General features: G+C 41.9%; 1 protein-coding gene across 2 annotated transcripts in view; it reads left to right on the top strand.

The window, feature by feature from the left end:
* camkvl (CaM kinase-like vesicle-associated, like) overlaps window positions 1–12,795 on the top strand; it is a 28,478-nt gene extending 15,683 nt beyond the window's left edge. For both annotated transcript variants that reach the window (XM_061795858.1, XM_061795783.1), the window contains 11 exons: window positions 1,902–2,008; window positions 2,778–2,909; window positions 3,631–3,705; window positions 4,359–4,497; window positions 5,202–5,322; window positions 5,444–5,519; window positions 5,627–5,763; window positions 6,602–6,680; window positions 6,755–6,842; window positions 8,851–10,216; window positions 10,302–12,795. In XM_061795858.1, coding sequence (XP_061651842.1) covers window positions 1,902–2,008; window positions 2,778–2,909; window positions 3,631–3,705; window positions 4,359–4,497; window positions 5,202–5,322; window positions 5,444–5,519; window positions 5,627–5,763; window positions 6,602–6,680; window positions 6,755–6,842; window positions 8,851–10,215 — 2,319 coding nt within the window. In that variant the 3' untranslated portion in view covers window position 10,216; window positions 10,302–12,795. The remainder of the gene's footprint in view (window positions 1–1,901; window positions 2,009–2,777; window positions 2,910–3,630; window positions 3,706–4,358; window positions 4,498–5,201; window positions 5,323–5,443; window positions 5,520–5,626; window positions 5,764–6,601; window positions 6,681–6,754; window positions 6,843–8,850; window positions 10,217–10,301) is intronic.
* The last annotated feature ends 253 nt before the right edge of the window (window positions 12,796–13,048 follow it).

Genomic DNA, 13,048 nt, shown 5'->3' on the forward strand with positions numbered 1-13,048 from the left:
AAATCAGACCAAAAATAAACTATGCTAACTATAAAGTAAAGTAACTATAATAAGAGTCAATTTAGGTTTCACTGACACTGGCTCGCATTGATGCCATGTTCAATATCTCCTGCTAGTGATTAAATCCGTTCCAAAGTCTGGGGCGATGTGTTAAATATTTGATGTTGATAGATATAATAATCTCCATCCAGACAGAATGTCCTTTAAGATAACATGCTACTCGTTTACATTAATCGCATTTATGTCTCTAAAGATATGCATAGACTCGTCCTCCTCCAATGCGCCATGGACACAAATTTATAGACTTGTGCCCCATCCTCCCCACCCCCACCCCCCTTGACGAAATGGATTTGATGTGACTCGACTAGTGAATCAAAATTATCGATCAGTATGAGCGAATATGATGGCAGGGTTGGATAGAACGCCTTGAAAAAAACAGAAACTCCACAGTGACATTGCTGAAAACATATCAGTGACATTTTTGATCCAACTTCATTCACATCATGTCTCATTTTCGCCATCCTGGAAACTCTTCTGGGAATCTCGTTGCCCTTACGTGATCTTCTTGGCCTTTTTCAATCCAACGCTCAATTCCTCTCTGCCTGCTCTGAATTACCCCGGCACACATATGGACACGCATGCGCACACGAACATTCATCATCCAAGTCCAACTCGGATGAGCACATATCTGCTTTGACCTTTGTGCTTCGCTCAAACCGACACATTCGTGAATGCACATGCAGACACACACACATCGTGTATCCCAGTGCTCTGGATTAGAGATACAGATTAGAGATTAGGGCCAGCAGTGGGATTACAAAATTCTCGCAAGCCCCGCCTCCCTTGAAGCACCTGTAGTCTGATCATCTGCAACGGTGACGTTGCATACGGAGGGAGAGAGGATTTTCCGTCGTTGCATTGATTTGATTTGTTCCATAATCCTAAATTAGCACTCTGAAAATGTCATCACCCCTGAGGATCTCCATTGTTTTCTGTTATAAACGTTCTCCATTCGTTATCTGTTCTCGTCTCCCTCGGTCGGCTAATCTTCAAAAACCCAATTCTGAAGTCATTGCAGCCTTATTAGTTCACTTAATGACCTCAGTTCGTCCGCGCTCCCTCTGAAGTGATCCCATTGCTTCTACTTGGTCAGCTTCACGGATTCCTTTTCAGACAGATGCAGATAAAGTGGCCAGAACAATCCACTCCATTGAAAGGTCAAGAGTACACAAGTACAGTATTAATGATCTCACAAAAGTACATCTGGTGAATGTTGGAATGTTGCGGTAGAACAAGGAGCGTGCGTTAGAAGACGCGGCGCGGCGTTAGCTTCCAGGGAGCGTCTCGGACGTGGGTGGGTGCAGGACTGTGAGAAGGTGCACCGCATTGATTGCTGATTCACTACTTCACTCACATCGGTGTTTGGACACTCTTATTTTGGAATGAACTCGATATACAGTGTGTGCGTGAAGTCAAATATAACTTCATCCGAGCCCGTAGGCTCGAAACGAAATCACCTTCTAACGTGAATATACAGATGAATTCAAACTTTCTTTCAACCGCAGTCAGTGTTGCTCATTTCCCCAGCCGCTCCAGGCGCCGAGGGACATTGACCTTTATAAATAAAGCTTCATTTGAACTTGATAGATGTTGAAAATTACCAACGGATTCAGCAGAGTGTGGAGAAGATTAGTGAGTCTCTGTTGACAAGACTAGCATGCAACCAGAAGCTTTAGTATGCCATTTTGCTCACACGTTGACCTTTATTTAATTAGATCTGTACCTTTTCATTAAAGATGCATTCCTGAAAAATCATTAATCGTTCTATTGACAATATCGGCCAAATAATGTATGCTTCGCTCCTCATATTTGTGTTTGCTTTCTGTGATTTCTATTTTTAGGTGAATGCCGTCATGCCATTTGGGTGCCTTGCTCTGCGTGATGGGCAGACTTACGATAGTATATCCGATGTGACAGACAAATATGAAATCGGTCAGGTTCTCCGAGCGTAAGTACCGTAAATTTTTGCATAATGTGTTTTGAGTCGCTCTTCTTCTGCAATGTTTAATTCATTGCCATTGCCGTTCGTAAAGACAGTATGCATAAAAGGGAATGATGTCAGGAGCCCCAATTTTGTGGCTTGAGAATCCAATCGTGCATTCAAAAGGACCGAAGGGGGTCGTGCGAAGCAAATTTAAGAGATTTATTTCTGCGAAGCAAAGCCAAGCAAAATGTTGATTTTTGGTCATGGTTGTGGCATGAAAATCCCTGCCGCGTTTCCCACTCCAAACATTTCGGACACACACACGCACACACTCACAGGCCATATGGCAACATCAGCATCTGGCCTCAGAGATTTGTGCAGATCTTTTATGTAACACATAGAAGCCCAAACTTAAGTGCACTTCATCACGTGATGAAGAGAACGCCTGTGTTCTAATTGTACTTTTTTTTTTTTTTAAAGAACTATTTAATTTACATGTCATGAGCATCAAAATGAAAAATAAAATAATCAGATGAAGATCATTTCCTCTGCTGCCTTTCTAGAATAGAACAGATGTCCTGTGAAAGGTTTTGCTTTAATTTTGCCTCTCACTGCTTCTCAATTTATTTAAAACCTCAAAGGATCGGAAGATGATTTCCCAATGTTTGTATCAAATTAAATTCACATCATCTTTTATGCCGTACTGCTGAAATAGTAATCCTGCTTCTAATAATGTCGTTGCTGTACTGTTTCTTTTGTCCCTCCTTCCTCCTCTCTCATTTTTGCGGAATAGGAAGGAGTTCTGTGAGCTGTGCTTGGCTAAAGACAGGCAAACAAACAAAGTCTTTGTCTGCAAGAAATTTCTCAAGAAAGATGGCAGGAAAGTCCGCAAGGCCGCCAAGAACGAGATCATGATCCTCAAATTGTACGCAGTCAGTCTGTGCACAGAAGGAAGTATGATTGAGGAGGAGAGGGAGGCAGAAAGAGAAATTTTGAGATTGTCTTTACCTTCTACCTTCATTCTTTCAGTAATCATCAATAAGTTGTGCTCTACAGCAGTGATTCCCAACCACTGTGCCGAGAAAGATCATCAGGTGTCCACTTTCACTTAAAGGGGAGTTTGCAAAGAAAAGAAAACTCAAATTAAAAAAAACAAATTCTTGTTTTTTGTTTTTTTTTTGCCATATTTGTTGAAACCGTCATTATGACTTGACTGCAGTACATGATAAATATGATGTGTGAAAACAAAAGCCGTCTGCGTCCGAGGAAGAACAACCAATCTGAGACAGAAGGCGTGACTAATGAGGAATCAATCATTTGCGTGTTACTATAATAATAATGAATAATCAATTAATGTTGAATAATTAATGACAATAATCAGAACAATTAGATTCTCTTCCAACCTAATTATAGCTTTGTGTTCAACTAAATAGGCCCAGATTTCACAATGAGTGATGAAATAATTTTTTTATTTTTTTTTCCAGTATATCGTGAGATTTTTACAATGTAAAATATGTTCCTCGGCTCAATCAAGGTTGGGAAACACTTGCTTTACTCTTACATATCTACTTCTGACACCAATACAGTATTGTCATGAGAGAAGAATTGGCATCCTAATTGATCTGACTCATTTGATGCTTTTCTAGGGTCAACCACCCAAACATCCTTCAGCTTATAGACACGTTCGAGACCCGGAAAGAATACTACATCATCCAGGAACTGTGAGTGTCTTTATTTCCATGTACATGGGTAGTTTACAATGCACGTTTTAATTAGACATGTAGCAGTGCATTGATGGAGCACACACAAAAATCCATCAAGGCAAAGGGGTTGCTCTTATTACTGCGTGCTCTGGTCGAACCCTCTTCAACAGCGAGAGGTGTGAGATTTGATGAGATATTTGCTCTCGCTAACACTCTACATTACTCAGTGCCCCTGAAGCGATGTTTTACCCGAAGAGGATCGATAGGCGCCTAGTGCAGCCAGCCAAGCATGTGCTTGCAACTTCTTGTCACGCAATAACTGCAGATGTGTGGGGAAAGGCCTTTGGATTGTGTTAGGAGAATTCAGATGGACAGACTGGATTATTGCAGGCTCCTGCTTTGGGCAAGGCACGACTGCCTTAACCCTTGTTTATAGTCTTTCCAAATATAAGTAATGAGCCATACTCCCATTTTTTTGTTATTATTATACCTCACAGCGCTACCTTGGGGCCGGTAGAAGCAGATTGTCTGACTAACTGACATAAAAAGACGGAAACGCAGGACTTTTCTACTGCGTTAAAAGCAATTTATGGCATTGGAACATATGCCAAACAGCAAGCAGCAAGTTCTTCTCTCTGTGATGTTTGTGCGCGTGTGTGTTTGCGCAACAGGGCCACCGGGGGCGATGTGTTCGACTGGATTCAGGACCAAGGCAACTACACAGAAAGAGACGCCTCCAACGTCATCAGACAAGTCCTGGAGGCAGTGGCGTACTTGCACTCTCTCAACATAGTCCACAGGAATCTGAAGGTACTCTCGCTCACCTTCTGCCACTTCTTATTCTTCCATCTCTCGAGGCTTCACGATCAACACATTCGTTTAAGTGTCCATTTGGCCTCAAATGACCTCTGGTGCGTGAAGGTGGAGTTTTCTTTTAGACTTCACGGTATGTCTAATTGACTTATTACTTACAGTATAGCCAGGTTACATAGTTCTATTTTATTATGTCTATGCATTCATTTATATTATTGTATTATTTAAGAGGTTGGTAGACAGCATATGATGCTTTCTTACAATATGGGCATTGGGAACAAATACCCTTAGTTTTCAAATCAATCCATGGCATTACATTTAGGACTTTTACAGGTACGTGTCAGCATCGTTATCGGTCACAATAGTATCAGTTGAAGTAATTGTCGGTGGATATCGCCTTAGCGATTAACATTTTGAAGGCTAGAAAGAACAAGGCATTTCCTTTTTCGGTCTTTGGTGAAATGCAATATATCTGCTCAAAGTGACAGAATAACAGGGACCTTTAAAAAGGCCAAATTATTTGACATTAAAGTAGAAAGAGGAAATGAGCTGACCTCTAAAAGCTCCAGTCAGTTTGTTCAGACACTGTAGGATTTCCATATTCAGGGTATTTGTTCCCTTTTCTTGTTATAACGCACCTTTACATTGTGTTCTATTTTGTTCTAAAAGTGTAAAATGTTTTGTCCCCCCACGTTACTTAGCTGGAAAACCTAATGTACTACACTGAGAACAACCACAACAAAGTCGTTCTGCGAGATTTCTACCTTTCTAGATTTGAGAATGGGACCATTACAGAACCATGTGGAACACCAGAATACTTGGGTAAGATGTGATCACATACCAGGATTATAAATTGGGATTTATCTATACAGTGGACCCTCGCACATTCGCAGTTCGGCATTCGCAGATTCACCTGCTCACTTTTTTCCGCACCAATCTTCAGCACCTGAAGTCGTGGCTCGTCATCGATATGGCCGACCTGTGGACTGCTGGGCTGTAGGTGTCATTATGTTCATTCTGTAAGTCTTCCTCATTTGTACAAATGAACCTATTTCAACTCATCTTTTTCTGTGTCAAGTGACGATCTTGGGTTTTTTTGTTTGTTTGTTTGTTTGTTTGTTTTTAGCTTATCGGGTAACCCTCCTTTTTATGATGAGACAGAAGAGGAGAATACAGATCTACATAATCGCATCATTTTCTGTCGCATTGTTGCTGGTGATTTTGAGTTTGATTCTCCATACTGGGATGACATTTCCCCTGCAGGTACGCGTTTTGACCACACGATGGCAACAAATAGCTATTTAGAGATTAATTTGTGAGCACGTGTAATTACAAATACATTAGATTATCATGGTTCTCGATAGCATCACAATCTTGCTGAAATGAATGCAATGGGGAAACGTGGAAAATGGGAAAGATGCAGTGAAATGTAATGAGGAGGAGGGAGGAGCAAATAAAAGAGCAGCATAAGGAATACGAGAGAGAGAGAGACATTTAATGTAAGAATTTTGAGAAAACATTCAAAAGATAAAATCATTCGACATTTCTTTGATTTTTTTGGGGGGGGGGGCAATGTTGATTAATACTATAGAAGTAATCATTAAAGATCAGTGGGTGGCACAAATGCAGTTTGCAGCTGCTGTTAGAGAACAAACAGGAAGATTTGCTGAATGGAATAACAAATGATAAGCAAATACAGCAAACACAGAATATATATTATTATATGCATTGCTGGGAGCCAGGGACATAGGCATTAACGCTCAATGATGCTAAGTAGTAATGATAATTACAATATAAAACAACAATACTAACCATTTGAAATTGTATGACATTTTATTGGTAAACACTCGGTTCATCCCTATCTCCTCATTATGTTTAGTTGCATTGATTCTTTCAACTAAGGCCAGTGGTAGTGTAGTGGTACATACAGGTTTGATTCTCAGTCAGCACACTGTTGGTCCCGAGCCCAGAAAAAAAAAAAAAGTGGTGCGTTGCGTCTGACTGTGCCCAATAAATCACGTGAGCGTCTTGCTGTGGTAAGCACTGAAAGGAAAAAAGCTGCAAGTCACTTTTCTTCTTCTTCTTCTTCTACTCTTCTCAGCTAAGGAGCTTGTCTGTCGTCTCATGGAGGTGGACCAGATGCTGAGAATTACAGCACAAGATGCACTTTGGCACGAATGGTATTGGTGCAAAGCAAATGTATTTGGACACAGTAAAGGGCTTTGTCTGACATTTTGAGGACTGCCTTTTTCAGGATTGCAGGTAATGGCGCATCAGAGAAGAACCTAAAGGATGGTGTCTGCGCCCAGTTTGAGAAGAACTTTGCAAAGGCCAAATGGCGGGTAGGAAGTTAGGCTCACTCTCCATCTCATTACAAAAACAAAATGACATTACTGTACAGATAGTAGCCATGGCTAAGCTTCAGGGAGAAAGTAGTAGAAAAGGGAAGGCTGATGGTATCAATAGTATGAGTAGTAAAAGTTATTAGTAATGATGATTGGAATTAGTAGGGATGCACAGATACTGCTTTTTTGAGACCGAGCGCAAGTACTTACATTTGAGTACTCGCCGAAACCGAGTAGCAATGCTTGATAATGTCATAACGTCTTGCCATCAAACATAACACTTGTTATTACTGACACTTTAACATCCAACTTTATGCTTTCTGAACAGTTTGACCACAGATTGCACTTTTACTCTATGTAGCCTGTAACACAAGGCACTTCAGTTATGTGGCGTCTCAGTCCGAACACTAGGGGCACCGTGCAAAATGAATACAGAGGTGGGATGAGATAAGTAGAAAGCACAAAGTTTGGCGGAACACATATGCTTTGTTACCTCTGTATGTTAACTGCAAAAGGTGAGTAAAAAGAAATCCAAGACTGCTTCTTGAGAACGCCACCTCGGTTGCCGCCCGAGTGGAGGTGATCCTCCATTTTGCAGAGCATAATTTACAGTCAACTGACAAAGTTTTGTCATTCATATTTACTTTAAAGTCATCTCTACACATTTTGACATGGGTGCTACTCCACCTGTCGGACTGGTAAGGTGATGTCGGTGTCGAAGTATCGGAGCATTTTTTTGAGTCTGAGTACGAATAAATACGTACGGTGTCAGCATCGGTATCAGTGCATCCCTAGAAAATATTGCAGCGTAAAAATAGATACAGTAATGCAGTATATCATAATGTGAGATCGTGTGAAATGTTTATTTCAAGGAGAGTGCGGGGGAACATAAAGGTGGTATTGCTGACGTAAAAAGCACAAGTAACAGCCATCAACTTCTTCTTTCTTTCCCCATATAATTCCCAGGAGTTGAAGGTATTGTAGATCATTATGATAGAGAATGGAAGGACAGAGCATGGGTGGAACTGCACATTCAGTCGGGCATGTTTCAGTGAAAAAGCATCTCTCTGTGGCTGAGCGTGCATTTGAATTGATTGCTTTATGGATGCATACTCCAAAAGGATTAAACATGAAGAAAAAAGGCAGTCGGCCACAAGATGCGCTGGTCATGTCTTGACTGGTGAAGGTCTCCTCATGAGCTCTGTCCATGCACTTTTCACTCTGCCTGTCCCAGAGGAGATCCACTGTCCCACTTTTCCTTTTCACAGTCAAAAGTTTCAAAGTGGCCTGCTCTGCTCCTTTCCTACTCCTCATCTGCACTCGTCTAAAAAAAATCAGGTCATTTCTTCGGTCAAATGACATGATGGTCAGCAAGAGGGATGTTGGAGAATATTTTATGCTAGTGTGGATAAGGAGAGTAAAATGGAAAGGAAACCACTGTGGACCATTTCAATGTAATGATGCCATGTACAAGGCCCCCTGTCATTCCTCGTATCAAAATCCACATCGCACCTCAATGTTACCTCTGCGCTAGTAAACTAGAAGCTGCTTCGTCATATAAACATTATTTCTGTGTTACAGGAGCTTTTGACTTCCAGATAATCGGTTCCCTGGTTTAGAAACATCTTCTAAGATCCCACATTTTCCCATATTCCTTCAGTGTTTACAGTCAGGGGAGTCGAAAGGAGAATTGAATGTATCAAGTCAGCGGTGAGGAATATGAGAAGATGGAGTCTTGAGACTGATTCACACCAGGGTGCATTGTATCAAATCCACCTGGAAGCAAATACAGGCACAATTCACTTCACACGAATCACATTTCAGTGCTTAGTTTGGTGGTGCCTTAATAAGCTCTGTCAGATGCAAGACATTAAAGCTTTTTTTTTTTTATGCTTTAATAATAATTATACAAGCAAAGTTTTAATGTATTGCAGAGACACAATTAGTAGTGGGCCTATATGTAAAGAACTTTTCTGTTATCCTTTTGCTTTCCCTTTCTTTGCAGAAAGCGATCCGCGTCACCACCTTCATGCAGCGTCTGAAGAACTCCGAGTCAGCGATTGACAGTTCAGCTGACGCACAGGGTGGTGAAGGTGCAGGGGAAGTAAAAGAAGGGGTGTCCGAGGTGACAAGTGACGAGGAAGGTGGCAGGGTCAGAGAAGGCCGGGTGATAACGGGCGGTGTGCCTTTAGAGGTAATGGTTGAAAAAAGACCAGCAGACATTGACCAGGAGGTCGAAAACCAGCAGGAGGTAAAGGTGAATCTTAAAGTTGGTGCATCGCCATCCTGCGATAAGCTTGGCACAAAGAAAGTGCAAGATGGTCATACCAAGAAAACAGCTGCCAAGTTGGATGAAAACATAGAATCCCAGATAACGCCCACTACCACCGCTGAACGCACCGAGCTGTCAGACAGTACTTCAGGTTCTCATCCTGACAGGAAACAGACCTGCACCTCCCCTGATCCCGGCAATAAACTCAAGATGACTGCAACACTTCATGGGCCTCCACCCACAGCCTCAGCTAACACTACACACAAGGATGGAAATGACGGAAGCTGGTGTCAGACGCAACTGCCCGAGGCGGTGGCAGAGACTTCGGCGGGAGCGTCAGTCACTCCGGCAATTGCGCCGGGAACTAGGCCGAATGTAGGTCTCGGTGTTAGGTTAAGGGGTGAAGCTAGTCCTGTGTTGAGGAGGGACAGGGACGCCAAGAAAACGGACCGATATAGTGCAGAGTTTAATATTGCCAGTGAAGGTTCTGCAGCAGGTCAAGGTTGCTACGCAATTGGCAGCTCTGCTAGTTTAGGCCGGCACGCCACACCGTACAATAGAGACGTTGGGACCGTAGGCATGGGGGTGGCAGGGGCCTATGGGAATCCATACTGCACCTTGTATGCAAGTGGAAGTAGTTTCGGAATGTACGGGACCGGGTTGCATCACGGAGGAGTGGGCAGCAGTACGACAAGCGACTGGCAAATGGACAGTGTGATTGAGCAGATAGAAAAGCAAATGGTGGCGGTGCTGGAGAAGATCGAGGGAGACATGCCCTCATTGCTGGAGCAAATCAGTGACTGCCCACCCGAAACGCTACGCATCAGGAGCACGCACGCCTCGCCTGCCACCTCCTGGGCACGCACCGCGCATCATCACGCCTCTGCTGAAACCTTGGCCACACCGCCACCTCTGCCAACTTCGCCCAGGCCCGCGCTGCCATCGCTCCCTCGCCTTACTATCCCTCCTCCTTCCTACCCTCCGCCCTCCCCGCCGTCTGAAGCCTCGGTCTGGGCTACAGGAGATCAAGAGTGTGGGCAGAGTGGCACTGAATGTTCTGGACATTTCCCCAGAGCTGGGATGGGCAGAGGGTTATGAAGTAAGTGATGATGATCAAATGCTGTACAGAACATGCCACAGACTTCATTTGGGTGTCAATAATATTATTCTCCTGCAATTGACAGGCAAACAGTCCAGATGGGAGTGCGGAAATTGGCTGGATGGATGGATGGATGGGAAATCAATCCTATTCTCTCTTGTTGGTCTTGATTTATAAGTTACTCTGTCACACCAAGACAGCACACGATAAGATGAGATGACTTCTTAGTACATCTTTATTGCACCGAACTCTAACAGTTGAATAAAAGGGAACAGACAGAACTTTGAAAGAAAGCTACAAAGAGCATGATTTTGAAAAATGTGTGCATTGTATGCTCACTACACAACAGCATCATTCTGGAATGCAGGTGGTTTTTGTAGTTGAACAAAAAATGCGTAGAACGGGAAACAAACGTTGTCTAACAGAAATGACAAATCACTATTTGAATCATGTCCTGCAAATTGTAAATAGATTTATTGTAACTTGCTTCCTAATTCTTGTTATGCTGTGTGTGGTAAACGTCCTCATGTCTAAACATCTATTAACATTATTAATCAAGCAATTCCAGTTCTACAACCCCAATTCCAATGGAGTTGGGACATTGTGTTAAACATAAATAAAAACAGAATACAGTGATTTGCAAATCATGTTCGACCTATATTTAATTGAATACACTACAAACACAAGGTATTTAATGTTCAAACTGATAAACTTGATTGTTTTTAGAAAATAATCATTAACTTAGAATTTTATGGCTGCAACACATTCTAAAAAAGCTGGGACAGGTGGCAAAAAAGACTGAGAAAGTTGAGGAATGCTCATCAAACACCTGTTTGGAACCTCCCACAGGTGAACAGGCTAATTGGGAACAGGTGGGTGCCATGATTGGGTATAAAAGGAGCTTCCCTGAATTGCTCAGTCATTCACAAGCAAAGATGTGGCAAGGTTCACCACTTTGTGAACAAGCGCGTGACAAAATAGTCCAACAGTTTCAGGACAATGTTCCTCAACGTACAATTGCAAGGAATTTAGGGATTTCATCATCTACGGTCCATAATATCATCAAAAGGTTCAGAGAATCTGGAGAAATCACTGCATGTAAGTGGCAAGGCCGAAAACCAACGTTGAATGCCTGTGACCTTCGATCCCCTCCTGCGGCACTGCATCAAAAACCGACATCAATGTGTAAAGGATATCACCACATGGGCTCAGGAACACTTCGGAAAACCAATGTCAGTAAATACAGTTTGGCGCTACATCCATAAGTGCAACTTGAAGCTCTACTACGCAAAGCAAAAACCATTTATCAACAACACCCAGAAACGCCAACGGTTTCTCTGGGCCCGAGCTCATCTAAGATGGACTGACGCAAAGTGGAAAATAGTTCTGTGGTCCGAAGAGTCCACATTTCAAATTGTTTTTGGAAATTGTGGACGTCGTGTCCTCCGGGCCAAAGAGGAAAAGAACCATCCGGACTGTTATGGACGCAAAGTTCAAAAGCCAGCCTCTGTGATGATATGGGGCTGTGTTAGTGCCAATGGCATGGGTAACTTACACATCTGTGAAGTCACCATTAATACTGAAAGGTACATGCAGGTTTTGGAGAAACATATGTTGCCATCCAAGCGACGTCTTTTTCATGGACGCCCCTGCTTATTTCAGCAAGACAATGCCAAAGCACATTCTGCACGTGTTACAACAGCGTCGCTTTGTAGTAAAAGAGTGCGGGTACTAGATTGGCCTGCCTGCAGTCCAGACCTGTCTCCCATTGAAAATGTGTGGCGCATTATGAAGCGTAAAATACGACAACAGAGACCCCTGACTGTTGAACAGCTGAAGCTGTACATCGAGCAAGAACGGGAAAGAATTCAACCTACAAAGCTTCAACAATTAGTGTCCTCAGTTCCCAAACGTTTATTGAATGTTGTTAAAAGAAAAGGTGATGTAACACAGTGGTAAACATGACCCTGTCCCAGCTTTTTTGTGGAATGTGTTGCAGCCATAAAATTCTAAGTTAATAATTATTTGCTAAAAACAATAAAGTTTATCAGTTTGAACATTAAATATCTTGTCTTTGTTGTGGATTAAATTAAATATAGGTTGAACATGATTTGGAAATCATTGTATTCGGTTTTTATTTATGTTTAACTCAACGTTCCAACTTCATTGGACTTGGGGTTGTACTTTCATCCTTTTAATGTAGCCATTCATTTGAGAGCGCGGTCGAAATTCCAGCCAAGTGGACTGAGGAAACCTTATCACTGCAATAGAGATTTACTAATTTCTAAATACCCCTGCCAAAGTCATTCAAAAATCTTGCCTTTTGGGAAGAAAGAACTCAAATTATTTTCCTATCACAAATATAAACGCGATTTACGTTTTCTTCATTCTTTTTTGGGGCCAATGTACCTTCATGTTATGTGCTTTTCTCTGGATCAATATATCCACCATTCTACCCCAATAGTAAAATATATTGTATCTCCAAGTCTTTCATTAAAAATAAAAATAAATATAATCTTTACCGGTTTTATTTATTGATGTTTTGACTGGCGGGTGATTAATAAATTACTTTAAACCAGCATTGACCAAAATGTGATTATAGGCCGCACAGCCTTGAAATTAATGTTGATCAATGCTATCACACAGGATCTCAACGCGCCTTATTCAAGCCCTTCCATTTGTACTTTAATAATTTTACTATAGCCATTTTCTTTTCTCGGTACCCTTTGATTCTTTGCTAAAGTTGTCCCAAAATCTATATATTTTCTTGACATAAAGAACTTGACTTATTTTACTTTTACTTATCAGAAATGTAAAGGAGATTTAAAGTTC

The sequence above is a fragment of the Phyllopteryx taeniolatus genome, chromosome 1, assembly GCF_024500385.1.
Source record: "Phyllopteryx taeniolatus isolate TA_2022b chromosome 1, UOR_Ptae_1.2, whole genome shotgun sequence".
Lineage (NCBI taxonomy): Eukaryota > Metazoa > Chordata > Actinopteri > Syngnathiformes > Syngnathidae > Phyllopteryx > Phyllopteryx taeniolatus.